The sequence below is a fragment of the Corvus brachyrhynchos genome, unplaced genomic scaffold (assembly GCF_000691975.1).
Source record: "Corvus brachyrhynchos isolate BGI_N302 unplaced genomic scaffold, ASM69197v1 scaffold26, whole genome shotgun sequence".
Taxonomy (NCBI): domain Eukaryota; kingdom Metazoa; phylum Chordata; class Aves; order Passeriformes; family Corvidae; genus Corvus; species Corvus brachyrhynchos.
Window position 1 is genome coordinate 6,574,614 of NW_008239324.1, and position 27,158 is coordinate 6,601,771.

Below are 27,158 nucleotides of genomic sequence, written 5' to 3' on the forward strand. Positions count from 1 at the left end.
CTCTGCTTCCAACCAAGTAAAACATCTGACTAGGACTGTCAGATCTCAATAACCTCTGTTCAGGTCCTGCAGGGCCACAAGATCCTGAGCTGTCTCATTGGGATCTTTAGAGTGCTTGCTGGTCCAATCCTAACTCCTGTATGAGATGGTCTTACTGATCCCGTTCCTGTCTCTAGGATGAGACTTTTCTATTTTGGGGGAATCTCTGTAGCCCAGTGACCTTTTAACCTGTCCCTAACACTCACCCAAGAAATGATCAGTGCATGGAAATGTATCTTCCATATTTGCAAAACAATTGAATGGAGCAAATTCATTATAGCTGTGACTGATGAAGTGACTGCAGATACTCCAGCTGAGCATGTTTCTGGAGCTTGCTGAAAAGAAAGAGAGGCTGCTGGCCTCTTTTGCCCACCTGAGGAAATGGAAAGACCTTCTGGGGCAGTTTGATGGGAAGTGGAAGCAATGCCTTGTGCTCCTGCCCTTCCCAGTAGCACGAGGCCTTTGCAGAGCAGCTGTGTGTGGTGCCAAGCCTTGTCTCTGATGCAGGGAGAAGTGCCTCATGCTGATCAAGGAAGAGCCAGTCAGCCCTGGAGTGAAACCCAGCGCGGAGCCCGATGTGCCCCTGCCTGGCTGCCGGGCCTGCTCCGAGCCCCCGGTGCTGCCGGTGGCCATGGTTCAGTCTGTCCTGGAAGGCAAAGGCAGCTGTGGTGCAGCCCCACCAGGGACCTCCCAGCCACCTGAGAGGAGAGGCAGAAGGGCACTGCTGGACAGGTGAGGAGAGCAGGGAGAGCTGTGGCCCTGCCTGCTCATGGCCCTCTCCTCCCATTCCCAGGGTGGGGAGGGAGGGTGACTTCGAGTTGCCAAGTGCAGCCTGGTGAGCTCCATCCTGTACCTGTGGCACCTGCCAGAGGACCCTTGAATCCCAGGGGACAGTTCACAGAGGTAGGGAGCATGTGGATCACTTGCTTGAAGGGCCCAGCAGAGGAAGAGCTGTCAGAGGTTGTGCATCAGAGCTGTGGGAGCAGGAAGAGGCCTTTTGCATTGAGAGGGATTTGCCCAAGGTCCGAGTGACAGCTGGAGCCCAGACCAGCATCTGTGTCTGCAGGCCTGCTCTGGACTGTGCTACCCCTGCTGGGGGGATTGGCACTGTGTCATTAGGATCAGCCCCAGGGTGGTCCCAGTGAGCCACTTCTAGAGCTGTGCTCTGAGACTGAAATCCCAGCAGCACCCGTGTCATGGGGGAGTGTCCAGGAGACCTCACCAGCAGAAGGAAAGCATGGTGCAGCTGTGGGGATGATGTGAAACTTAACTTCAGTTCACTCTCGATAGCAACTGCAGCCATGTAAGGAGGACTGGGAGGGAGGGAAACCCAAAACACTCAATAGAGTTATCAGAAAAGCCTCCATTTTCCTTTAAGTCCTTACAGAGAATCAAATTCCTCCTTCTGAACCCACTGGATGCTTAAAAACATATTACTATAAGAAAAATAATCCTTTTTTTAAAGACTTGATTTTAAGAGAAATTTGTAATAGTTTTTGAGGGGTTTAATAACAGCAGGGCCTCACTGTTGCTCATTTAGCTGAATGTCTCCAGTAATGCAGCCTGCAGGGTGAATGCCTGCAGCTAAAAGTCACTCCGTTAAAAAGCATTAGTTACCAGTAATTCAGGCATCTTGGACCAAGGAGAATGGCAATGCAGCCTGTTCTGGTTCCAAGTACATCTCTAAAAAGATTTCTTCTAAGGAAAGCTTTAATTTTCCCAGTGTTGAGGAGATGTGCACAGACTATCCATCCCCAAACCACATGTCACCCAGGAGACGGGTTGTCTTACTTGTTTTACCATCTGCCCAGTCCCCTGTGTGCTCTGCTGAGTTGTACTTCTGGGATTAAACCAAGTTACATGGCAAAATCCAGGCTGACAGTGGGCTCTTGATTTTCAAAATGAGATTTAAACATAAACATCCTTCTGGAAGGCTGCTCAGTCCTGCTATCTGTATGTATCTATGCAAGTTTCCTTCGTGGCAATATTTCCGCTTGTGTTTTCTCAGAACAGATATTTCAGACCCGTTGGAGGGCACCGACTGGAGCCTAGAAGGGCTGCAGCTGCTGCTGAGGAGCCAGCAGTACAGCCTGGAGCCTGCCAGCCTCTTGGATGTGAGTGTTGCCGGGAGGGCTGCATCAAACAGAGCTGTGAAGTTCACAGAGGTTCCTTTGGGCTGTGAATCAGGTTGTGCTGCTTGTTCTCGTGTGGCATTTAATCTGCCACATGTAGCCTGTGGAGTCACAGCTCTGTTTTGACCTGCTCATAAGATTTCAGCTTTAAATTATGTTTTTTTTTTTTTTCTAAATATGCATATTTGAACTTCTAGGAGTTCACACAAAACACAGTGCATTTGGTAAAGAAATCAACGTGAGACTTGACACATTTATGTAAAATAGGTTTAATATGACTCTAGCTAGTTTGGTAATTGCTTTGTAGGGTTTAATTTATTTTGTGCATATTCTACATCTTAGATATTCCTAGATTGTCTTTAGCTTTTCCGACCTTCTCCTTTTCCTCATATTCTGGGAAGTGTAGCCAATGTAAAATTCTCTCTCTGCTGAGGTATTTGTCAGTCTCAGTGCTCACCCTTCTTTAGAAATGGATGGTGGCCTTTTTCTTAAGCAGACATGCAGAAATAGGAAGGTTTGTTTATTTCTCTGCTGTTGTACATATAGTTGGTATATGAAAGGTTTTGCCAATAATCAAATAACTCTGTCTGTAAGGAAAGAATCGATATGTCAAATACATGCTCCCTTGAGGAGGTGCTTCAGATAAAGGCACATTGTGAGCTTGCGTGGATAAACAGAATGAAAAAGCATTTTAAAAAAAACAATCTTATTCTCTTCAAGTTAGTTCCCAAGTGTCTGTGGTTGATTTTGACTTTACAGAGAGCTTTTCTAATGGCCTGCTCTATCACTGACTGTTGGTTTCTGTTTCTTGTTTCTCATTAGGAAGTGTTTTCCTGTTACTGACACACTTCTCTCTCTGTGCAACTTATGTCACAAGAGTGAGAATGAATCATAAAACTGGCCCCAGATCAACAGCTCCTTTTCCCAAATTGCTCAGACTTCTCAAGAAATTGTCGCCAAAGCCCTGATGCAACAGTAACCTGCCCTCTGCTACTAAATTTTGGAATGCTTTTAAAAATCGTATGAATCTGGGAGTGTCCTAGGACTCAAGAGCAGCAGAAAAGGGCTTTGATTTGTGTGTGTGCAGCGACACTAAGAGCTGCCCTGGTTTGTGACAGGACTGTGGCATGGGGTGTCTGTGCTGTCCCTCCCCTGGCAGGCAGCAGGGCTCTTGGACCAGCACAAGAGCCCACAGCCCAGCAGGGCTGCACCCTCCAGCAGGCAGGGGAGGGCATGAGAATCACAAACCATTACACCTTTCAGAGCCCTAACTGTATTTTTCTCCCAACAGGTCTTTAATCCCAATTTATCTTTGAGTGAGTGGAATTTGACTGAAATGGAAGCCAGTCTGCCCCCGGTAAGAGATGTGAGTTTCTGAGATATGGTAATAAAAATCATAGAACACCAGAACGGCCGGGGCTGGAGGCAGCCTTAATGCTCATCTGTTCCAACCCCCATGCGATGGGCAGGGACGCCTTCCCCTAGATCGCCTTGCCTAAATAATAATGGAACCACAAAGCAGAGCTTGTGCACAACTGAGGAGGTTATTTCATAACCAGAGGGGAGACTGGGCTAAAGCACAGCACGTAGGCATCTCCTGAGGGCAGCATTAGAGTGTTGTATTATACTCTTGACCTGTTTTTCCCACTCAGCCAGGCCTTGTCTGGAGACGAGCTCTGACTGACTGTTGGTGTCCTGGAGTCTTTAATTGCAGCTGGCTGCTCTAAACTTTCTCTTAGTGTGAATGTCACATCCTACTAATACCATAGATTTATAAAGTGTCTTTGTGCCAAAGCTCCTTATAAAATATGCCTTTACAAAGTGCAGCCATCCCTGTATGTTTCAGGAGCAGTAAAATTCCATGCAATTAGAACAGAGGTTCCTGCATGCCCGTACATGAAGAAACAAGGAGAAATTGTTTGGCAGTATTTGTTTGGAATTGATAATGACACAGACAGAAACAGCAGAGTTAAAAAACAGTGAAGGAAACCGTAGACTCATAGAAGCATTTGGGTTGGAATTGTTGCATGGCTGGGTTCTTTTTCCTTTGTGATGGAGGGTGAATTTTCAGAGCCCTCACTGACAGCCAAGTTGGGTGCAGGCTTGGATGGTTCTGCCATCTCTACAGATGGACAAGCCAAGTGTAATCTACTCTAATGAAATGCAAAAGGTCCCTAAGCCTCCTTCATGGTGTCAACATCCTTTTTAGGTTTTGATAATTTTCAATTTACTAGGTAATTCCACTTCCTGAGTGTTAGGAAAGAGAGTGCCTGAAGAAATAGTCATAATAATATAATAATAGGATTAATTAGCAAGTCTTGGAAGCAAGGGCTGTCGCCTTTTAAAAAGAATTGCATGAGAGAAAAGGCCAGGAAAGGAGGCTGCAATGTTCAATAGTTCAGTCCTTGAGCCCACTGAATTTCCCAGGAGCTCTTGCTCGTCCTACAGAAAGTCATGAGCACAGAGAAGCCTGGAAGCAATACCTGCAGGAGCTCTCTGCCTAGAGCACTGTGCAAGCAAAAGCTAGTTTTACTTTAAAGACAGTCATAGGAAAATGGGGAGAAAATCCCTTTCCTCCTTGTTACTGCCTGCGGAGGACTGTGGGTTTGCTTTGTAGGGCAGCCACAGTGACATCAGCCTCATGTGACATGAGCTTCATGCCATATCAGCCAGTGCTGAATAGGGGATTGCACCTCCCACAGCCCTCTCCTTCAGGCAGATCTGCCCTTGAGCGAGTGCATGGTGTGGCTGTTTTAGTGAAGTGCAGTAAGGCTGGGAGGAGAGGCTGGGCAGGGAGGATGGCTTGTGTTCCTGGTGGGTGTTGTGCAGTGGGGTGAAGCACCAGTGCTCAGACACGGCCTAGTTCTAACAAGCTCCCTTGTTTTTGTATAATTGTACATTGTAGTTTATATTTTTGCATCAAGATGCAGCGACTCACAGTGGATCTGGAGAAGAGTGCAACTGAGCTGCCCCCAAAAGTGTTCAACCCACCTTTCAACAGCACCTGCCCAGGTAGGGGCACCAGCAGCTCTGTGGACTTGGCAATGGGATGTTGTTCAGGCAGATACGATGTCCAGCACTGACTGTTTGCCATTTGAGGGAGCAAACCATGTTTGTTATTTTGCTTTCACCACTGTCAGTCAGCAGTGTTTCCACAGCAGCTGCTAAGCCAGTTCCTGAGCTGTGGGAAAGGGTGGGGGATAAACTGAGGTGTAAATGGAATTGAATTGGTTTTGCAATGGGTGCACATCATGACTGTCAGTGTCTCCACTGTTTTCTCTGCCTGTTCATTGCCACCTCAGAGCAGTGTGGTGATCTCAATGGGTAGGGGTGGTAAGAGCTGTACAGTCCTGGGTTTCCTCTGGCTCCTGCTACAGAGGAGGTGCCCCAGTAGCTGCTGGCAGCCAGAGGCACGGGTTGTGTGTCTCTTTCTCCAGACCTTTTAGCAGACCTCAAGGGAACTGTCCAGCTGATCTTCTCCCACTTGCTGACTCTGATAAAGTGTGTCATTGACCTTAGATAGGAATCCAGGAGTGTTGCCCTGGCTGTGGAATCGTGATGTATGTTCATGTGTGTTCAGCTGGGATAGACCTCAAAGAGAGGCTCTGGTGAGCCCCACTTTGGTGCTGTAGCCACCTGAGCCCACCCCAGTTTTGACTCATTGTGTGTCATTCAAGGACTTCCAGCCTCAGCCTCTTTCATGAGCTCTCAAAGGCACTAAAACCCCGGTACACTGAAGAGAGTCCTTGAGCACCCCATTTGCAAAGCCTTTCTGGTTCTTCTACAAAGAGGAAGAAAGACAGTACTTGAGTGAAGGAGAAGAGCAGCTGCTCTCATCCTCTTCCCAGTGTCTCCAACATTTGCTCATCCCTCTTTTACTTGTGAGGCATCTCAGCATTCAGGCAGAACCCACCTGGTGACCTGCAGAGACTCCCCTTAGTTTTAATGGGCTTTTGAGTGAGTCCAAGTTTCACTCAGGTGTTTCCAAGTGATTTTGCTGGAGTGAGGCTCCTCAGCCACTGTTGCAATGGGGATTTGTCACTTTTCATTTCCACATATGTAAAATCAGGTAACCTACCTTCTGAAAGTGCCCAGCAGTTCCTCCTCGACCATCAGTCCATCTTTGGGAATGATCTCATCAGCTTGCCTGAAAACTCATCACTTTATGTTCCTTCTGAGAATATGGCTTCCTACATGTCCTCTGTGGGTGTCCAAGGGGATATCCCTCTAAACCTGAGTTCTTCAACGGACAACAGCCAGTGACTGAGCTTCCAAGAAACAACAATTCCCTCCCACCCATCCAAGCATCCACAGGTTTGAATGTAAAGAAACAAAACTGACTCAGAAACCCACAAGAGAGTTTCTTTTTGTGCCCTTTTTTTTTTTTTTGAGTAGATGGAAATGGTCAGTAGCTGTTGCATTACCCTCCCTGCACCTGGATTTCAGTGTTTTTTAAAACAAAATACTACTTCTGGTGCTTGCTCCGAGGGGGAGTGAGAACTTGCCAGGATTTTTTTTTCCTTGAAAATGCTTTAGAAATTTCTAATATTTTAATAAAATATAAGTGAAGAGTAGCTTGAAAGTCCATCTGGGACTTCATAAAATAGTGATCCTGACTAGTGTCTGCAATGGCAAACTGTTGGATTTTATCAGGGCAGCACAGATTAGCTAAAATGCCTGACCCTTGTTGATGCTGGTTTTTTAATAGGAAAATAGTTCTACATGCCAGTCCAATGCTCTAAAAATATTTTTTATCCATTTTCTGAGTTTGATGGGATGTACCTCTCCCTGATCCTCCAAGGGTAAGTAGGAACAAGATCTCTCGGGGTATGTAGAAGATTGTTTTCTGAGTGACCCCACCAAGAATGTGCCTCTGGCTCTTAGGGGAGCGACAGACCATCACAGGCTGCAAAACATCCCATGCTGAGTTGAGAGCATTTGTTGTTTGGGATTTGTTTTGCCCCAAATTTATTTTCTCTTACATAAAGGCAGGGCACTCCATAGTTATAAAATAGAAAAGGGATAGACTTTCCTGCACACACAATTTTCCATGTGCAGAGAAGACTGACTGAGCATGCTCTGGGTTTTGGTGCTGGCTAAGTAATCCACGTCCGGTCCAATGTTTTTTTTCCTTGGCTTTGACCTGTTCTATTTCCCCTGAAGATGTGCCTGTTGGTTTATTGATGTATAAAATCTGATTAAACAGTTTAATTGATTGGATTCCCATTTTAGAAGGACTCTCAGCTGCTCAGTGTAGGAGAAAGGCAGAAGGGTTAGTCCACCATGTCCCACAAACTTTTCTTCTGTCCTTTGTGCATCTGAGACCAGCCTCAAAGGCTGAACTAACCTTCCCCATCCATGTGGTTTCTGACAACTGAGTTTCTCAACAAAGCAGAGCTTTGTTTTTTATGCTGTAGTTCTAATGAGAACGTATTATTTATCTCAGTATCTGCTACCTGAGTTGCTTTTCCTTAGGAAGGTTACCCAAATGCAGTAGGACAGACCCAGGAAATTCAATTAACTCAGGCCTCCTAAGGGCTTAGACAGGGAGGTTTAAGCTGTGCCAGTATCATTTGAAGAAACGCTCTGCCTGCCTTCATTGCCATGACAATTCTTGGTTATGAACTGTATTTCTGAGCATTGTGGTCAAGCAGCATCCACCCCACAGTGTAGCTAATCAGTCAGACAAGTGCAGGCTCAAAATCTGCTCAATAAGATGAGCATTTTTTAAATGGACCTTCCTGTCACAGCCCTTTCCTCCATCCATTTATCACTATGTGAACAAACGTGTTAGTTCAGAAACATTCACTTTTGAGCACATTTTTGCCCAGCTGATTCCTATGCTGGGAGCTCTGTCACCACCTTGGTGATGTGGTTTGTGCAGGAGTGAGGTTGTGAGAGCTCCTGAATTAATCCTGGCCACTGTTTTTGTGTTCAGGACAAAGGGGAAATTCCAGCAGTCCCCACTGGCCTGGTATTTAGATTATGTGCTTGAGTGTATCCTGGACAAGGTTTTTCTTTTTGACAGATTTGTGCTTAGAAAGTTCACCTACATCAGCCCATTTCCACCCTATTTTGCCCTTTCCAGCAATGGAAAGTCATTGAGTTGCACTCTGTTTACTTCTTTTCTCATAGGTAATTGAAAACTGCCTGGTGTCTCCTGACACCGACAGTGTATGTTCAAGATTTACATCCTTCTCTGAACTGCCACACTCCAGGCTGCTGTCATGTTAACACTGAATGTATTGATCCAACAAGGTATTTAAGCACATGCTTAACTTCAAGCTCCTGAGTAGTTTTCCTGTATTTTTATGGAGCCTGTCACATGCTTGAGGTTGGGCGCACGCTTGTGTCCGACTGGATTGTCTGGTTGGGGTTGAGAAATGAACCCCGTGGGCAGAGCCAGGTGCAGCTCGGCCCTGGCTCCATCTCAGGCCATGTCCTACAGGGCAAGCTCCAGCCTGTGCTCATGGGGAACAGCCTCTCAGGAGAGTTCGTGGGGTTTTCTTTAGGCTTTTTGCTCTACTATAAACATGAGATTGGAGCTTGATGGTGAGAGAGGAACCTCCAGGAAGAGAATTTGGGAGCCATTCTTGTGAAAAAGGCTTGTGAAGCTTGTGTTCCTCAGCTTTTTACATTGTTAATTTTACTTGAAGGTGATGTGCTGAGACTGCGTTTTTGCACTATGCTGTACATTTGTAAAGTTTTACAGAAGACACTAATTAAACATATTTCCTTTTTCTCATTTAGTCCTACTTTGGCATTTCTCTCACTCCTTTCGTCTATCCCTTACTTCTTTTCTCCTTCCCAAGTCCTCAGTGACAAGCGAAAATCAGTTTTAAACATGCAGAAGATTCCCCCATGAGCTCATGTAGGGCCCACTGGTGGGCTGTGGTCACTGTGTGCACACACAGGGGCTGGGGGGACCTCCCACGTAAAACGTGGCAAAGTAAACACAGCTCGGAAAGCTGCTGAATTCTTCCAACTAAAATGCCAGTCAGGGTGGATGTAGCTGGTAAAATCAGGATCACAGTAAAAGAGTCTATAGTTCTTGAAACTACTCGATGCTCTTTTTTTCCCCATTTGTCCTATTTTTCTTGCTTTCAGAGGTAACAGAACTCAAACTTCACTCCTGGAATTATTTTTTAAAATCTTTTGTTTGCAAACATAATGTGGTCCTTTCTGCTTACTTGTGTTTAGTGTAGTAAGCGGATACCAGGACAGGCACTAAAAAACAGCATGGAAAATGCAAAACCCAAAGCCCTCAAAATAGTCCTTATCCAGCTTTCTGTCAGAAAAGGAAGCAGCTACTTTTTTAGGATGGAACTCATACAGGTTGGTAGCAGCATTTGCAGCTTTCTGAAGAGCAGATTCCTGTGCCTGTGCTCCACAGGCCCTTGGCTTACCCCCACCTGTCCTGGAGGCCGAGGCTTTTGCCAGCATGTTTTAGCTTGTGCAAGGTGGAAAACGGCTGAAATTGAAAGCAATTGTGTTGTCCCCTCTGAGGGCTTTCACAATTATTCTGTGTTACTGTGAGGTCTGGTTCTCTTGCCACCAGATGGCACCTAAGCCCAGATAATAGGAAATACATATCTTCAACAAGCCCACAGCAATATTTTATTTCTTTAAATTTGCACACCTACAAGAACTGTTCAGTTCTATTTATTACAAATTATTAGAGATGTATAGAAACATGAAAAAAGACATTCACCTAAACTTGGCTACACTCAAAATCCAGATCCTGAGACACATCTCAATGAAAAACAGTAAAAGTAGCAGATATAAGTGTATTTCATTACAGATGCCCTAAAAGGTAAAATCAGATTTTCTGTGCAGGGATGCTATTTCTGCATCTGTTTAGGCATAAACAATCAAAATGTTGAGGAATATTAGATCAGTAAAATATCCCATCACAAAGCAATCTCCATTTGTCATTGGAGTCCGTCCATCTGCTATGATGTGCACACGTATGGACTTAAAATATAAAACACCAAGTTAAAATATATGTGGTTACAAATGGAACCTTTATTTAGTTCAAATGACAGACACAATGAATTATGCTTGAAACTACATCTGTAATGAAACTGATATATTAACATGTCACTAAGGCATTTCTAGAAGGATGCAAAGGCACAAAACACAAGGCTGGAATTCAGCCTCAAAACAGTAGTTTTCAAAGTAGTGAACAGGCAGCTGCCCTGAGGAGCTTGGAGCCAAGGGCAGTGAGTTTTGATATCACAGTGTTACATCAATTTTAACTAATGGTCCCATTGCTGGCCTCCATATTTTGGGAATACTTGCATGCAATCAGCCAGACACTGCTCCATATTTGGTCTGCATTTTTCAAAGTGATTAATCCAATCCACTCTCACCATCCTCATCACCTTGTGCTTTGTGAGGACATCCTTCCCCCTCAGCCAGGCCCTGTGCTTCTCCAGCACTGCCATTTCCTGTTAAGAGCACAAAGGCAAAAGGCAAGTGAAACTCATTCATGGTCTTTAACACTGAAAAAACAAATATAGAGACCATTTTTTTACAACCATTTAAATGAAACTCAGTAAGAAATCTGTGTACAGAAAGAGAAAACATTTTAATTCCTAATTTATTAGGATTCCCACATAAATAAAAGGAAGCAGTGATTGTAAGTAACTAACAGTCCTCAACAGGAGCTGAACAGATCCTTAGTGTGTCTGTGCCACTCCTGTTTTCTCTGTGATTAATAATGTCACTGTAATCTTACCATCCTCTTCCCACGAGCTTGGGTCATCTGGTTGATGACAGACTGGTGACAACAGTAGATCATCCTTGGGCTCAGTGATTACCTCTTGGATCAAGGGTTTCAAAGGGACTACTTCTTTATCTTTGATCTCCAGGTATCTTTCTGAATTATCAGGCTGTGTAAAGAAGCTTTTGAGAAGGGGTCTTAAGTGCTCCTTTTCACGTGCTTTATGGTTCTGACATACACTTGAAAAAATTGCTGTTGGAACTTCTATTGAATTCTCAAGCGTGCTTTTATTGTTTTTCTCTAATGCAGAACTGCAGTCATTTGTCACTTCAGAAATTATTTCAATCTTTGGGTGACAGTCCCGCTGTAAAGGTAAAAATGTAATTGAAAAATTATTCTTAGACATGAAAGCTAAAGGATGGGTAAATATCTCTTGGATCCATGTAACAGTTGTCAGCTTTAATGTGCTGTTCTCATAAAATATATGGAATATATGCTTCACCCATAGCTCTGCTGCTTTGTGGATGAATCTTAGGTTAGCAATTTCTCAGGCATCAGCAACAAACTGACCATAAACTTATTAACAGTTCATAAAAAGAACATCTATTTCAGCAATTCAGCAATGTGTGGGCTCTGTTCTAATATTTTACTCTGAACAGAGGAACCTGACCAACATCATCTGTCTTTGGCTGAGAACCAAGCACCCTTTGGAGCAGGACAGCTGCTAACACATCCTCCTTCACCAATCCTCTTTCCTTGCCTTCTTTTAATAGGAGGCTTTGTTGGCCAAGACCCTGTTATGAGTCTGTGATCAAAAGGGCAAATCAATTCCATGCCTTATGCTGACTTTAGGAACAGTTGGCATTATCTTGGAAAGACTTGTAAGAGCATGTACTATACCAGCCTCTGTCTCCAGCAAGGCCAGTATGATTCTGTGATCAGCATGAGAATCAAAACTGGGCTTTTAAACTTTGTTGTCTTCTTTTTTTCTCTTCTTCTTATAGGCTTGTGCCTAAAAGATTAGTTTGAGCAAAGCAAAACACTAAGGTGGACAAGGACTGGCCTGCAGTGGAGAGGAGGAGTTTCAATCTCTCTGTGATTTCAGTTGCAAAATCAGATTTTATTCAATAGTAGGCAATTTGCACCATATTAGTACTGGTAAAGTATATTTTAAGACTAATCTTCAGTATAACACTACATCCTATTAAGAAATTAAATTTATGTAACTGTTGCATTACTGATCATAAGTTTTTATTCTACTTTTGTTACACACAAATATAAAAAAATCAGATTTTGGAAGATTTACGTACAGAGATGAAAGTTTGTAAATGCATAAGTGATTGCATCTCCAAACCAGCGTTTCACAACTTAGATTATCCTCATTTTGCAAAACATTTGTAAATGTGTTTAGGGAAGCTTCATTACTGGAATTAATGAAAATGTTACCTCTTGAACAAAGATTTCATCTTCTGGGGGAAACTCACTTAGAACTACATCTTCTAAATCAGGCAGTTCCTGTGAACAATCACAGATCAATAATCAGTGGGAAGAGCTACTGTAACCCATGAAAAATGACATCTCTGGCTCACTGGACAACTTCTTCAAAGCACTGCTCATCAGGGTGCGAGGCCACAGCCAGCAGGACCCCACTGCCATCCTCTCCCAGGGCCAGTCAGCTGTTAAACACATGTGGGAAAGGGAAAATTCATCTGTCTCCAGAAACAGCAAATGGGAAAGCAATAGCCTTAATGTCAGACTGAATGCTGTTTTCTACTATGCTGTGTGATTATAAAGGAAAACAGGATAAAGAGTAAGGCATTACCAGGATTTTAAAAGCAAACATGGTTTATTCTCTTAGCTGTTTCCTATCTATTCAACAGATTTAATCCCACTGCAACCCATCTTTATGGGTAAGTGCCAAATCCAGACCTGCAGTCTTCCTGAAACTGCTATCAGTAAACTCTGTTAATGTAAATACACCTAATAAACCAATGTTTTACTGAGAATGAATTAAGGATACAGAACAGCAAACTTGCTGAGAACTGTTTTTCCTCATACAGGTCCCATCATCTCAGCTTTCCACTAAAAAATATTATCTCAGACAACTATCATTTGCTGACGTGAAAGCAAAACCAGAAGGTGGGAATGCAGAATCACAGGTAGAACCTAATACCTTGTTGCCATTTTTTTAATGGTAGGTCAATACTGGGATAAGCATCTCCTTTTGTTTTTAGATACTTTTAGCACTTAATGACTTTGTAGCTGACTGCTTGGTGTAGTAGCATCAGGTACATCTATTCTGTACTGTTTTGTGTGGTGAAGATTATTACAGAATTAAAATCAAGAAAGAAAATTTCTCCTTCCTGATATGGCTGCAGCTAGCGCAGCATGTCCTGAAGTCACATAGTTTCATAAAAATAGCATTAAAAATGTACAAATTAAGATCTGAGACTAATGTGGAGTTTGATGTCAATAGGGAGATGAAATAGCTGTTAGTGTTGTTTCAGTCATCAGGGTGCCTTTGCAGATCAAGCCAAAATCACTTACTACAAGTTAACCTCGTTTAGGTACATGGGAATGTGGTTCCCACACTGCCAAGGCATGTGCAGCAACATGAGCTTGTTTCTGCTTGTCACAGGGATGTCATAACCACCCATTGCAAATCCTCCTCCACTCTTCTCCCTTTTGTTACTCCTGAGACCATCTACAGACTCAGGATATGAATAAAGACAACGGTGCTGCTCCAGAGCTTCTCACCACCGGCATCTTCCCAGCCATTCCCTGCTATGTCAGCACTAAGATTCTTTGGAATATCTGCAATAGGGTAAGTACTGGAGGCTGTTGGGAGAGGCTCTTTCTATTACTAAATGTCATTGGAAGCATTGAACACTGGAATGTGCATTAGTGCATGATTTCGGTTTGGTTTTTCTTCTGTAGAATTAAAATAGTCCCACTTTTTACATCTCTAAAGAAACCCCACAGATGCGTGCTTAAGAGTTACTTTTATACTGCCTTAAAGTCTGTGCAAAGGGGCTTCCTGTGGTGCCATAGAGCATCAAGGGAAAAACAAACACTGAATCAAGGAGATCTTCACATTGTGGGTATCTACAGTGTCATTGTGCATTAAAAACCTTTATTTCAGACGCTGCAAGATCTACTTTTCAGAATAATATTGTGCATACTTTGAATTGCTGCCCATTCTTTCCACTATCTTTTTTAAACCTGTTATTGAAAACAGCTAAACAGGAGGAGGCAGCAGCAAACCCTCTACCAAAGCAGTGGGCTGAGCCCTTCAATAACAACATGGAATTTTTGCCTGGGAAATTAAGAGCATGACAAAGATATGAGGCTTTTCTGCCAGTAGTTAACAATGCCAGTATAGGGTATCAAAGAGTGTATTAAGTGCTCTGGGAAATCATAAGCTCAGAAGTTTTTATTGCTGATTATATCATAGTCCGACACTGTCAGTTTGTCAGCAGAGTCCTAATTAGGACATATTGAACAATTCTCCTTTGAAATGAAGTTGTATTTTTCAGTGGTATGTATGTCCTCCTCATGGTTAAATATGGTAAACAGGTTTAAATGTTGCATCAGATAGAAACTTCAGATAGTAGAAGATCATACTACAAATGTCAATCACTTATATATCTGAATAATGTACATTCTGTTTTTCTTGGAAACTGAAATCAGAGTTCTATTTTGAGAATTTCTAATATCTAATACTGCTGGGTGACATTTACAATGATGGGGGTGCTATTTCTTCCCTATGCTTTTTCTGCAGCAGTTCATATTTTCAACTGCATATTTCATTGGAGTGTTGATTAAGAGGACAAATATATCTACTAGGTTCTTTTTGCTGTGATTTCTGTTTTTAAATGAGAGCCCTCATTAGCTTCTCCAGAGAAATCACAAAGATAGAAGGTCAACTTCAGGTGATTTACAGGGCAAAAGGATTTACAGGATAAAAAATTTAAGGACAAAATAAACTTTGGAAGCATTCTTTATATATGTTTCACTGGAAAGAATACCCCTGCAACTTTGCTTTTTTGGGTCTTTTTCTTTCTTTCATTTTTCTAACAGTATACCTTTCTTTAAAACCTACCCATATAGTTTTATTAGCCAGAATATTACAACAATTAACTTGGAAAAGACAATATCCACATGTGAACTTCTCAAAGTCTGAATCCAATACATACATCAAGAGAAAGTTTCTCCAGTGTCTCCAGCTTGAACTGTTCAATTTCAGCATATTCATCCCTCTCAGGAAGCATGGCCTTGTCAGTAGCTGCCTCCTGTCCTGGTAGATTTAAAGAATAATCAATAGTCAGTTGCAGAGAACTAACTGAATAAAAAATATGTCTATACTGCAACAGCAAGCACTGCAAAACCAGACTGCTGGGGACATGACTACCACTGCAGAATTCACAGCTGAATCCAGCACTTTGTCTTTCTGTGATATTCTGGGACTCTCTTATATTGTATAAATTAATATTTGCATTTTTCAATAATGTGTTCCACTAGTCTATAAAAGCATTTCTCCATGTGTGAAGGTACAAAACAATCTCTAGAGTGATGACCAGCTTCTGTTGGCAGACAGACTGCCCAGTTTATGTGGGAGCAAGGAAAGTCTGTAAGCTCTCCTGGCCTGCCAGTAAACCTGGCATGTTTGAGAAGTGAAGTTCCACCTTTAAGTTGCAGAAACTGCAGGTTAAGCCTTCAGAATTCTACTATTTGTTGTATTTAAGGAATATTTTACCCAGTATTCCTTGATTTCACCTAGTCGCTGTGGAAATCGAATGGAATGTTTTTATCTATGAATTAGTTGGCTTGACCCACAGCAGAGGCAGTGCTACACTAAGAGTTTGGCTCATCCTCTCTGCACGCTCACTTTGGTTTGGCTCTTCACTGGGTACGTTACCGTCTGTCTCCTCGTTGAAATTTGTGCATTTGTAAGAGTCTGGTTCCTGTGCACCCTCTCGAACTTCATCAGGCATATTTCCAGATGTGAAATCTCTGTTATCACCTCTATTTGGTAGAAGTGTTATCGCTTCATCACAAACATCAAAACCTGCATTTTTAAATTTCTCAGTCTTTTCTTGAGCTTCTTCTTCTGATCTGTTTGAAGTCTCTGATGTATTAGAATTTCCATCACCATCTTTTGAATTTACAGGTGCCCCTACAAAAGAAATAATTTCATTAAAATTGCTGAACTAATCTGCCACTGCTCATTTTAAATATCCAAACACTACTACATTGGGCTAAAATACGCAGGAAAAGCTCCTACTTTGTTTGAGCAGCTATTTGTGGATGAGTAGTCTTCCCAAGACTGCAGCAATGCTGTTTTCCCATCTCAATTCCCCAGCAAACAGAAGTTCCCCAAAAAAAAAGTCATCTAGAGGAAACACTCAAATAATAAATGTCTGGTATTTCTAATACTTTGAAAAGGCTCACAAGTGACTATGTATTTAAATACATGCTTGAGGACTTTGATGGATGAACAACAAGTGCTGGTTACCCTCTCCTTTGTGCAATCCACTTGCTTGCAGACAAAGTTTTACTTATTAGTCAGTCCAAAGACGTATCAGATAAAGACTCCTCTGCACATTCAAATTGGTCACAGACATCTTCCGAAATAGTAAGCACAAACCTTCTAGGGTATCTGTTGCAACTCCTTCCATGCACTTCTGTCTCCTCTTTTCCTCTGCTCTTTGCCTAATTGCTGCTAATGCATCAATGCTATCTTGGATTTTTTTTCTCTCTCTGGTTTCCCATTTTTCCCTTTCTGCTTTCTCAGCTTCAAGCCCTCCAGCAGCCCAGGCTTCTGCACAGGCTCTAATGAAAACACAAAAGCTCACTGTAATACAGCTATAAAAGCTCATCTTTGCAATGAGAGAGAAATTTAAAATAGCTTGCAACAGCACAAAATAGCTGCAAGAGAAAAAAGCAGATAGTGGTGACAATTCCTTATGCAACAGGGATGCATGTTTATCTCGTCTTGTACATGGAACTGAAACAAAAGACACAGAGATATCCAAATGCTGATTGGTGATTACACCACCAGAGGTTGGTCTGATATTGGCTCCGCTTTTCCAGACACCTACTCAGTTTCTGTTGACATCAGAATTTGCCTCTGGTTTACAGACCTGGTATAAAACAATTCTGTTCAAGAATTATTTTGTGAAAAAATACATTGCTTTTTTCTAGGTATGTTAGATGTAGAACTCTGTAGTATAATACTCTTCTCCTTGAGGTCACCCACCCTCAATAAATTATACTGGTCAGTCTTCTTTTCAAGAATTATTTTGTGAAAAAATACATTACTTTTTCTAGGTATGCTAGATGTAGAACTCTGTAGTATAATACTCTTCTCCTTGAGGTCACCCACCCTCAATAAATTATACTGGTCAGTCTTCTTTTCCTTTCATGACAGTATTGGCAAAAAATGGATGAGTGATTGCTAGCACTTGACCTTTACTGCTGTGTAAAGAAGATGGCTGTCTTTCTTACCTATCCTTTGGGAAAACTGGTCTGTCATCCAGATATGTCAGCTGTTTTAGTCGAACAGTGAGTGTTTTTCTATAATTAGCAATTTTCTTTATCACCTCGTTTCCCATCAAATTCAGCACATGCTAGAGAAACAAGGGAAACAATTTTTAAACTTGAGTAGCAAAAACCCCACTCTGGATATATGCACTTTCCCTGTCATTTCAAAAGCAAGAAATGAATAAAACATCCAGGGTATTACAGGTGATCTACAAGAAACACAATAATGTTTAATAATGTTTCTTTTAGACTGATACCTACTGTGCCCTGAACTACCCAACAAAGCCACTTAATGGGGCTCACCCACACATGACAAACCCTCAGCTACTTTTGGCTTACCAGATTAGGCATCAGCTCCAGAATAGCTACAATACTTGGATCACTTAGATTGTTGTGGGAAAGATCAAGAACAGAAATACTTGGGCATTCTTGCAAGTGCTGGATGTCTTCCACTGTTCGTAACTTATTGTGAGCAATCTGCAGAGTCTGCAGGACTTTCAGACAAGCTGCCAGACAAGAACAGCACAATGAAAGGAAAGGTAAGAGTTGCTGCTTCGCAGAGGGTTTTTTGGAGCAAGTAAAAAACTGCATTGTCAAACTAGTTGTTTATATTGAATTTGGAGCTTTTTTCTAAATTTGTTATTCTGTTATATATACTTTTTGGCTAGGCCTCCAAAGCTTTCTTCACCCCAGGGAAAAACAGCAGCTTGGTTTTAGGATGGTAGTTGTTTTTAACTCACATTTTAAACTAATCAGTTACACAAAAGCAAGAGCTTGTGTTTCAAAATTCTCCAATGTATGCAAGTAGTAATGTAGAGAAATTGTTTTTTTATTTTCTGCTGAGGACAGAATAAATCTTTTAGCAGATATAAGATTTGGTAATTTTGTCTGCAACTGCCAAAGCACATCTTAACTGTAAAGTAAATGCTGAAAACTGAATTGTCAGCCTGTCTGCAACACAGATAAGTACTGAGATGGTATTAAGACATAAGGAAAAACAACTTCATTATCCTAGGTATCCATGTGAAAGCAGTTTCTATGTATTTGCTGTTTCTCAACATAGGTTTGATTCAACAGAAGCCCTGTGGGCTTTGGTATGGATATTGTGCAAAATCCTAACACAAATAAAAAAATCCCTTGAAACCAGTGCCACTAATAAAAGCTTAGTCAGAACTTAGGAAATAGGGCTTGTCAGAGGCTAAAACATGTTGTACCAACAGTTCTTACAGAGATTCTCAATGGTCCTAATGTAGTTGTTACTGATATTGAGGGAATCCAGCTTTTGTAAGGGTTCTAGGTTTTCAATTTTCTCAATTAAATTGAGTTGCAAATAGAGGCAACGCAACTCTGTCTGAGCCTCCAAATTCTCAATTTTTCTTAAGCCATTGCATTGCAGCCACAAACACTTCAGTCCAGTATATTCTTCAAGATTCTCCAGCCGGTCAAATCCTGCACAGAAAAAAAGATATTTAAAATGAAATGGCACTGGCTGAAAACAGCTCTTTGGAAGAGAAAGTTCCATTAAACCAGAGCTGCTGAAACAGCCTGAGAGAGCACTTGGACAGAATTACTGCCAATATTTCCACTGAAGTCATGGTATTGTTTCTGGCCCATAAAGGGCAAAACCAGGTTGGTACCTATCCTGGTCTGTATCTCAGCAGCCCTTAAGATGCTAAATAATACATAGCAAAACCAAGACTGAATGTAGAAGGTAGCATATCCTATTTATTTGGAAGAATTCTTAGGTTAACTTGGACCAGGTAGCTGCATCATGCAAAAACCTGCTCAGAGACCACAAGAGGATGAGTAATGTTCATTCTAACAATTTTTTTTTTCTTTCAGTAGTGTCTGCAAACATGGAGCAAGTCTTTTCTGTTTATTTTCTTCTTGATCATGTGTATTTGGCAGTAAAAAAGTTCAAAAAGCTAGAAAAATCTCTTTATACAAACAATTTAAGGAAAAACACGTTTATTTTCCTCTGAATGCAACCCAGGCCAGTATTTTAAGACATTTCTCAGAGGGTCCTGTTTCAGGAAAAGAAACCAAAAATATGTCCCTTGATTCCTATTGATCCTTTGAATGGCTCCACAAAGTGAGTTAGATGTACAATCAGTTTACTTTTCTACCTCCATATTGACTCATTTTGTTTCCCAAATCCAGTATTACATAAAATTGTGCTTCTAATTTAAAAGAATGACTAGATACCTTATTTCAGTGAGCCATGAAACAGATTCTCTGCTAAAATGCTACTTAAAATGATCAAGCTAGGCAGTCATGTTCACATCTTACCTTTATAATGCAAGTACAGTATATCATTTAAGTATGGGGTCCAGTATAATTTCTGCTGTTTACAGATGTCTAGCAGAATCTTTTTTGTCATTCTAAAATAGTACAGGAAGTAGAAGCAAAACAAAAAATGTGTATCAGTGCACATTCTGAAATCTTTTGTTTCTACAGATTCCAATGCAACACAATTAACAGTTCTTTCATGCAAGAGAAATAGCTACAGCTTTCAAAATTATATTCCAATAAAGAAGAAGCAGTGAGGGTTTTCAGAGTGGCTTTTCATTTCTACCTTTGAAGTGAGTTACCAGGCCCTTCTGCTAAAAAACTGAGAGTTCATAGGAAAATGGACAGGAAATTAGAGAGTCCATCTTCTTGGAAAAGGGCAGCATGATTCCATGTTAGCTTCTGGTTCCAATGTTAGCTTCCTCTCCAATTCTTTCCCCCGTTCCTCATTGCTTTGGTACAGGGCCTTTGGTGGCAGAGCCAAAATGCAACATTTTTCTCAGATTAGAAAAGTCAGTAGTTATCAACCCAACATTTTATTGAAATGCTGACTCCAAAATAGCACGCAATAGTTCTGATATACAGCTGTTTGCTGGCTGGGAATGCCACTAGGAATTAACACAATGCCTTGTCTGAACTGATGCAGAGAAATGGTTAAATCTACTGGCAAATGACTTCCACAGGAGCTTGCACAATTTTCTCCAGATCCATTACATGACTACATCATGTGGTCAGAATATAGTTTGCTACTGTGGCCATAAAACCCAAACATCTGTACAAATGCTGGAAGTACCACTAATACCTGACTTATCCATTATTCTCAAGTTCTCCAGAACTGAGATGAACACACAGAATAGCAAAACTCCTGATGATGCCAACACATCCACAGACAATGTATTACCTTACAGAGCCTCTCTTTTCTTCTGTCCTTTGACTGGATGAGCTGGTTCCAGACTTCTGATCAGTACCTGATTTTTGTTCATTCTGTTGATCTGTTCTGGACATACAGTTGACTTCTTTCTCTTGAGTTTTAATAGCTTTATAAATAAGAAAATTAGTTGCAATTTAACAGCAAGGGTAGGGAAAATGTGTTGTTGCCAATTACTTTAAAGAAATACTGAAAAGCACTTGAATATGAATTTCAAGAAGAGAGTGTTCTAATCAAGATTTCTGTTAACATTTTTAATGGAACTTAACTTTTTTACACAGCATTGTAAAATAAATAGTAGCAATTGAACTGTTGAAATCTGCATATTTTATTTTTTTTAGATCTGGAAGTCAGATAGTACCCATTATTCTTAAGATTATTATAATGTACAGTGACACTAAGGTATTGACACCAATGTTCCTATGGTGTTAGACATTTAATATGTAGTACATTTAATTAACACCAATTTGAGTTTACTGTAAAGAGACTACAGTAATGGTGTATCAGAGTCATCCCAAGCACTGTTAGTCTAGCTCTTCTACAAATTTACCCTTCTGCACTCCTTGGAAGGTGTCTTTATACTGCCTTTAATGGCAATTTCAGTATTTCTCTCTTCACTTGCCCTGGACCTTCTACTTGTACTTGTAGTTGGTACATTTGAAGAGAAAGTGCAAACAAGATGATTGTACCAGGTTACTTAAATATGACTGTAATTAAAACATAATAATCAGACATATTTAGTAACGCAAGAGGCAATGGGCTGAAACTGATGCACAGAAGTTCCACCTGAACATAAGGAAGAACTTCTTTACTGTGCTGGAACACAGCTGGAACTGTTTGCCCAGAGAAGGTGTGGAGTGTCCGTCACTGGAGATATTCCAGAACCATCTGGAGACAATCCTGTGCCATGTGCTCTGGGATGGCCCCGCTTGAGCAGGGAGGCTCTGGACCCATGACCCACTGTTGTTAAAGGCTGCAATTGTTTATTAAACTATGGAGGTAGACAAGTTATCCTCTGTAGTTGAAGGAGGATACGCTTGCATAATTAGCCCGTATATCCGGAACAATATGAATTGCCAAAGATGTGCCATTGCAGCCTGTAAAATATGTAGTGCCAAATATGTACCGCTTCCGCTTATGTTATGTAAGTAAAGAGATAAGATACCAAATATGGGAGAGAAAAACAGGGGTCATTCAGAGGACTATGGAGGAAGACTTCTGGCTTCAGCCTCAACGACCACCAGAAGGCAGAAGAAGACCCCCTAGCAACACAACGCACATGCGCAGAGAAACTAGATAACAACCACCTGGAAAGACAGGAAAGCGGAAGAAAAAACCATATATAAAGGACTCTGTACAAGCTAAAAAACGTGGCAGTTGGCGGAGCGGAGACTCCCCTGTCACCCAGCGCTGCTTTTGCTCACATTCTACTTGCTTAATTACTAATAAATTTCATTTATTAAACTAAGAGTGCATTCCCCTTATTGTTGCGCACTCTTTACACTGTGGTCCCTTCAAACCTGACCCATCCTGTGACTCTGTGACTTAAGAGGTCAGACTAGCTGTGTGATTACAACACTGAAGGAAATATCTCTCTGGAAGCTTAGGTAATGCTCATCTGAGGTTCAATGTATACTCTAATCAGAGCATGATACAAGAATTATGAATGAAACCCCGACAAGTAATGGGGTTGTTTTAATTTTGGACCATAGTGGAATATACCTTCTCTAAACAGGTGCTTGAATACATTATAAAATAACACAATACTCAACTGCACTATCATCAAACGCAGGCATAAACAGTTAGGATTTTATCTCTTTTCAATAGGAGCTTACCTGCATCTGAAAGCAGCTGTTTTATATACATTTGCAATCATTCTGTCACTGGTAAATTTAAAAGGATCCTGTCAAGTGATTTTTTAAAACAGTTTTGATTTGATTATTTTAGAAATATTTTATCATTTGTTTGAGCAATTAAAAGACAGTCAAAGTTAATTAATTTCCCGGGTTGTTTGTTTTTGTTCTCACACTTTTTTGACAAACAATAAGACTTTCTGCTCAGGATTGCTAAAAAGAGTTTGAAATTGGGACTATATTGAAGTTGATTTCTTTAGTCATAAACACTACTGATTATACAGGTAGATACTTAGGCTGGGAAGTGCTCAGAGGAGCAACTGCCCTGCACTATCCAGCTCCAAAAATCCTTATTTGCCCTCATCCCTTGGCACTTCTCTCCCAGGCATCGGGTCCTGTCGAGGGGAGGACGGATTTGTGCTTGTTTAATAAATGTATTAACTAGTAAAAGCCGTGTGAGGCGCAGCAAGCGCGGTGTGCGGGGTGCCTGATGTGCTGCACTGTGCCGTGGTTCAAGGACAGTGGCAGATGCGGCGCTTTTGACAGCGCTGGGGACTGACGTTCTGTCTCTGAGCCTGCTTTGTCTCTCATGTAGCTTTTTGTCCTTGAAAGAGCCCGTTTTTTCTTTGTGTGTCAGCTGCCTCGTTCTGGTTATCCTTGCTTCTCTTGTAGGTGGTTCTTCATCTTCCAAAATTGCTTTTCACCTGTTCAGCTTCTGCTTGAATTGTTTTATTTACAGAATCGTTGATCAGTGTTGTTGCAGTATAACTGATTAATAGCTAAGCCCTAGAAAAAGGACTAAACAGTACCTAACCCAGTGAGGATGATGATAGGTGACACCCAAATTTTAGCAGACTGACTTACGGCTTTTCTGTGTCAAAACAGTTCAAACTGTAACATGCTGAATCTCAAAGGTTATCCGTACAGTCTGAAAAGTTTACGTGGCCCAAGAGGCAATTGTAATTGCCTGTGTCTTTTTTTTTTTTTTCAGGCTTCTGATCACCATGGCTGCAGTGGATCAATTCTCCCTCTTGTACAGAGAAATCAGTCGCTCCTGCAGTTTCTACATAGAAGCCCTAGCTATTGTTGGAGCTTGGTACACAGTCAGAAAGTGTGTGTCTCTGGCGTTTGACACTTACAGTGCGCTCAGGCTGCACGTTATCCCAAAGCTGAGTGGGGAGATTGATCTCGTCAAAAAGTATGGAAAATGGGCCGTGGTCACTGGTAAGAGAAGAAGTGGTGAATTTGCTTGTGTTTGTGTAACATACTGTGCCAGTACTGTGAAACTTGGTAGCTTGTGCTGCTGGGTGTACTTTATGTCACAAGCTGGGGCCTGTAGTATCTCTGGTTGAAGGTTAATCTGCCTGAGCAGTTGCTGTTGTTTGTTGCCTTTATAAATTAATTCCTCAGGATATGGGCAAGCTAAGTGAGTTGACTGAATGCTGAGAAAGAATCACAGTAATTGTTGCCCAGATTTGCAAGGTACATCTTGAACACCTGCAAATGTAGACAGTGATGCAGACAAGATCTTTTTTTTTGCTATGAGGTGTCTATATGTGCTCTAGTTCTTCAACAAGGTTTGAGTCCTGTACCTCTGACGTTCCTGCCTTTCGTTAAGGTTCTCCTTTGAGCTCTGTCTTTCTGTCATAGAAAATATAAAACTTTTATGAGGGGAATTGCAGAAGTTGGTTGACAGGGTTGTCTTTACTGTTGTGTCTTTGAATTCAATATATTCAGTGCCACATGATCTCAGAAAAAAGAATAAAGCTCTAATTGAAAGAACTGTCAAAGTAGAAGGCTGGTGTTGCTCTGTTTTCACTTGTGTATTGTATTGCTGTTTTGTCTTGCAGGTAGCACAGATGGTATTGGGAAGGCTTATGCTGAAGAACTGGCAAAGCATGGTGTCAACATCATCTTAGTCAGCCGAAACAAAGAGAAACTGGAGGCTGTATCCAGGAGCATATCTGAAACCTATCAAGTGGAAACAGATTTCATAGTAGCTGATTTCAGCAAGGGGCGTGAGCTTTACCCAGCCATTAAGGAGGCTCTGAAAGACAAGGAAATTGGGATTTTGGTGAATAATGTAGGAATATTTTATGCCTACACAGACTATTTTACTAATCTGTCTGACGAGACGCTATGGGACTTGATCCATGTAAATATTGCTTCTGCTACCATGATGACACATATCGTGCTGCCAGGCATGGTAAAGAAGAAGAAAGGGGCAATTGTGAACCTTTCTTCAGCAGTCTGTTGTCAGCCAACACCGATGTTGACAGTCTATGGAGCCTCTAAAGTAAGTTGGGGTGTAGTGTTAAATGGTATGCACTGGAAAGTACATTATAGGCTGGTTATGTTATGGGGTTTCTTAACACATTCAGCAAGGATGTCAAAATACTTGAATGTTTTCTGGGGATTTGTTTAAATATTGGAGGTGAATGATACATGTATTATGCAGTAAACTCTTCATCCTCACCAGTGCTGGGCTTTGAACCAAAGTCAGTGCTCTTGGATTTTGTGTGAACTGTGGCATAACAGTCATTCTAGGAGAAATGTTGCCTTTCTCAGATGCACAAAGCAGAGAGGCAGTTCTGTGCACCCCGTTGAAAGGGTCAAGAATTTAATTTCTCTCTTCTTCAGCTGAACTGTGCATATATCTCAAGCCTTTTGCATACCAGTATTTGGTAGCAAAAAGGGCTATACTCGTGCTCAAGCCACCACTGTGACGAAGAGTGTGGCCAGATCAAGCCACTGCTTCACGTAATACTAAGGAGTGTTGTGCCATATTTGGGGACAAGTGGAAAGAACTCCCCCATAATTGTCCTTCCTGAAGAGATCCAGCCAGTAATGAATAGGATGGGGCAGCTAGGTGTGAAGAATGAATGCTCATGATGATCGTGGATTTACACTGGATGATGTGCTGCTGAATCCACAAAAGCAACTGGGATTGTGGAAGGATCTCACCTAGATCCAGTGTCTAAACACAAGTGGTTATTGCTCCCAGCTGTCTGTGGCTGCCCTCTGTTGTAGCCTTGCTCCTGACATAGCTCTTGTATTTCCTTTGGCCTGGAGCAAAACCAGCTCTTACTACCCCAAGGTATAAAACTCTTTGCAGACTTTCTTCAGTGTGGAAACTTGCTTAAGATTACTGTTTCTGTGCAGAGTATCTGCCCCTTTAGTTATGCTAAGTGTTTGTAGAACTGCACCCTGAATTAAAACAAGTTAAAGGCTGGAATGAAAAAGAGGAAACATAAATCTACCAAAGTTTCTTCATTTAGCTGACAAAATAAATCCAAATCCTAGATCAGCAATCCATCTTTAAGGCTGGCCTCAGAACACAGAAGTGAGAACAAGCTGCTGTAACATAACAGTGAATGGTGTTTGAAGTGGTCGCTTTAGTTTTCCTAAAGCAGCTGTAAGAGCTTTTGTACAAGATGCTTTCCCAGAAAACTGTTGGGAAAACCTTTTGCAAGGCTGTTTAGGAGCAGAAAGATGTCTGCTCACAAGCTGAGTTTGAAATGCTCTTTCTCAGGGAGAACTGGCTGTGTGGCACAGCAGTAGCTTCAGCAAGGAAGGCATCAGTGTTGCTGCCCCAGTAAGACTGAGCCAGGCTCACTTTTTGGTCTGATTCCAGAAGTCCCAGTTATCAGGCTTGTGCTTTTCTTGTTATTCTGTAAAAGTAAAATGAGCTAAAGGAGGTAATGCAGATACACATTAACAAATGAATACTTTTGCATAAGGTAGTCCCAGGAAATAACTAACCTGGCTTCTGGAGGATACAGTTGAATGCGAAATTCACCTGTCAGTGTAATAAAGAATGGGACTTTATTTTCTCCTTCTGACAGTAGTAGGTAGAACTGGCTGTAGAGTGTCCTTGCAATGCCCCCAGACCAAACAAGGTGTTTGTTTTAGGTGAAATAAATGTTCTTATATTGTTTTTAAGCAGAAATTGTCAGACTGTGTTAAGCAGTCACTTTGTCCTGCAAGTTACATGGCAAGTTTCTAGCAAATAACAACACATAGAAATGTTGATAATACTTCAGAAATTTGTATTTTTATACTATTTATTAATTTTATATTTATTGAGCTGCTGTAAAAAATATGTTACAACTTTTCTGTAATTTTAATAAAACCCTGCCCTGAGATTTCATTGTTTAAAAAAAAAGAAAAAAAAAGTCTCTTTCTGCTTTTGTCTTTCTAGAGCTACTTGGACTATTTCAGTAGAGCACTACATTATGAGTATGCCTCTAAAGGAATTTTTGTTCAGAGTCTAATGCCATTTGTAAGTACTACAAAAATGGTAGCATTCAGCAGCACTGTATCAAAGAGATCTATCTTTTTTCCTACTGCTGAAGAATATGCAAGTCATGCTGTTTCTACTCTTGGGTTATCCATAAGGACCACTGGTTATTGGAAGCATGCAATACAGGTAATGGAATTCACTAAACTATTTCATGTTTGTCAGTAGAAGTACATCAGCTGTTTACTTTCTTAGGAGTCTAAATGAAAACTATGCCCATTCTGAAAAAGTGTAATATATGTTGTAGACTTTAAGCGTTGTGCAATGTTTTCTCACTAGTTCTGCTTTAGAAAATCATGCTTGGGCACGCTTATTTTTAAGATCAGAAAATGAATCCAATTCTCCCTTG

The 27,158-nt window shown here is 41.3% G+C and overlaps 3 protein-coding genes across 8 annotated transcripts in view; 2 read left to right on the forward strand and 1 right to left on the reverse strand.

Moving 5' to 3' along the window:
* The window catches only part of HSF4 (heat shock transcription factor 4), a 32,679-nt gene extending 23,763 nt beyond the window's left edge, over positions 1-8,916 (forward strand). The window contains exons 9-13 of one of the 3 annotated variants that reach the window (XM_008638768.2): positions 547-771; positions 2,048-2,153; positions 3,463-3,528; positions 5,096-5,183; positions 6,241-8,916. In XM_008638768.2, the coding sequence (XP_008636990.1) occupies positions 547-771; positions 2,048-2,153; positions 3,463-3,528; positions 5,096-5,183; positions 6,241-6,434 (679 nt within the window). In that variant the 3' untranslated portion in view covers positions 6,435-8,916. Of the gene's footprint in view, positions 1-546; positions 772-2,047; positions 2,154-3,462; positions 3,538-5,076; positions 5,186-6,240 lie in introns of those variants that run through there. The other 2 variants (XM_017740871.1, XM_017740872.1) reach the window with 2 other exon arrangements.
* An 849-nt stretch (positions 8,917-9,765) lies between these two features.
* Positions 9,766-21,024, reverse strand: DNAAF1 (dynein axonemal assembly factor 1). Of its 3 annotated transcripts, none has more exons than XM_017740866.1 (11): positions 20,630-21,019; positions 19,729-19,820; positions 18,667-18,888; positions 17,779-17,945; positions 17,404-17,525; positions 16,544-16,728; positions 15,785-16,072; positions 15,093-15,193; positions 12,343-12,411; positions 10,912-11,260; positions 9,766-10,621 (listed from the first exon to the last, which is right to left on the reverse strand). In XM_017740866.1, exons 1-11 carry the CDS (start codon positions 20,731-20,733, stop codon positions 10,524-10,526), a joined length of 1,797 nt encoding a protein of 598 aa, XP_017596355.1. In that variant the 5' UTR covers positions 20,734-21,019; the 3' UTR covers positions 9,766-10,523. The 3 variants fall into 3 exon arrangements, with proteins under 3 accessions (XP_017596355.1, XP_017596356.1, XP_017596357.1); XM_017740867.1 differs by having other exon boundaries at positions 15,815-16,072; positions 20,630-21,015; XM_017740868.1 differs by lacking the exon at positions 18,667-18,888 and having other exon boundaries at positions 20,630-21,024.
* The window catches only part of HSDL1 (hydroxysteroid dehydrogenase like 1), an 18,681-nt gene continuing 5,066 nt past the window's right edge, over positions 13,544-27,158 (forward strand). The window contains exons 1-4 of one of the 2 annotated variants that reach the window (XM_017740873.1): positions 13,544-13,720; positions 23,501-23,733; positions 24,360-24,805; positions 26,711-26,938. In XM_017740873.1, coding sequence (XP_017596362.1) covers positions 13,683-13,720; positions 23,501-23,733; positions 24,360-24,805; positions 26,711-26,938 — 945 coding nt within the window. In that variant the 5' untranslated portion in view covers positions 13,544-13,682. Of the gene's footprint in view, positions 13,721-17,890; positions 17,979-23,500; positions 23,734-24,359; positions 24,806-26,710; positions 26,939-27,158 lie in introns of those variants that run through there. The other variant, XM_008638771.2, reaches the window with a different exon arrangement.

What these genes read in the sequence shown, in the direction of transcription:
- DNAAF1 (XM_017740866.1), bottom strand. Translation starts at nt 20,733, where the DNA reads ATGTCCAGAACAGATCAACAGAATGAACAAAAATCAGGTACTGATCAG. An exon ending in TAGGACCATTGAGAATCTCT is followed by an intron (nt 17,946 to 18,666) that starts GTAAGAACTGTT and finishes CTTGTCTGGCAG; the next exon opens with CTTGTCTGAAAGTCCTGCAG. An exon ending in AAGCTCGTGGGAAGAGGATG is followed by an intron (nt 10,622 to 10,911) that starts GTAAGATTACAG and finishes TGCTCTTAACAG; the next exon opens with GAAATGGCAGTGCTGGAGAA.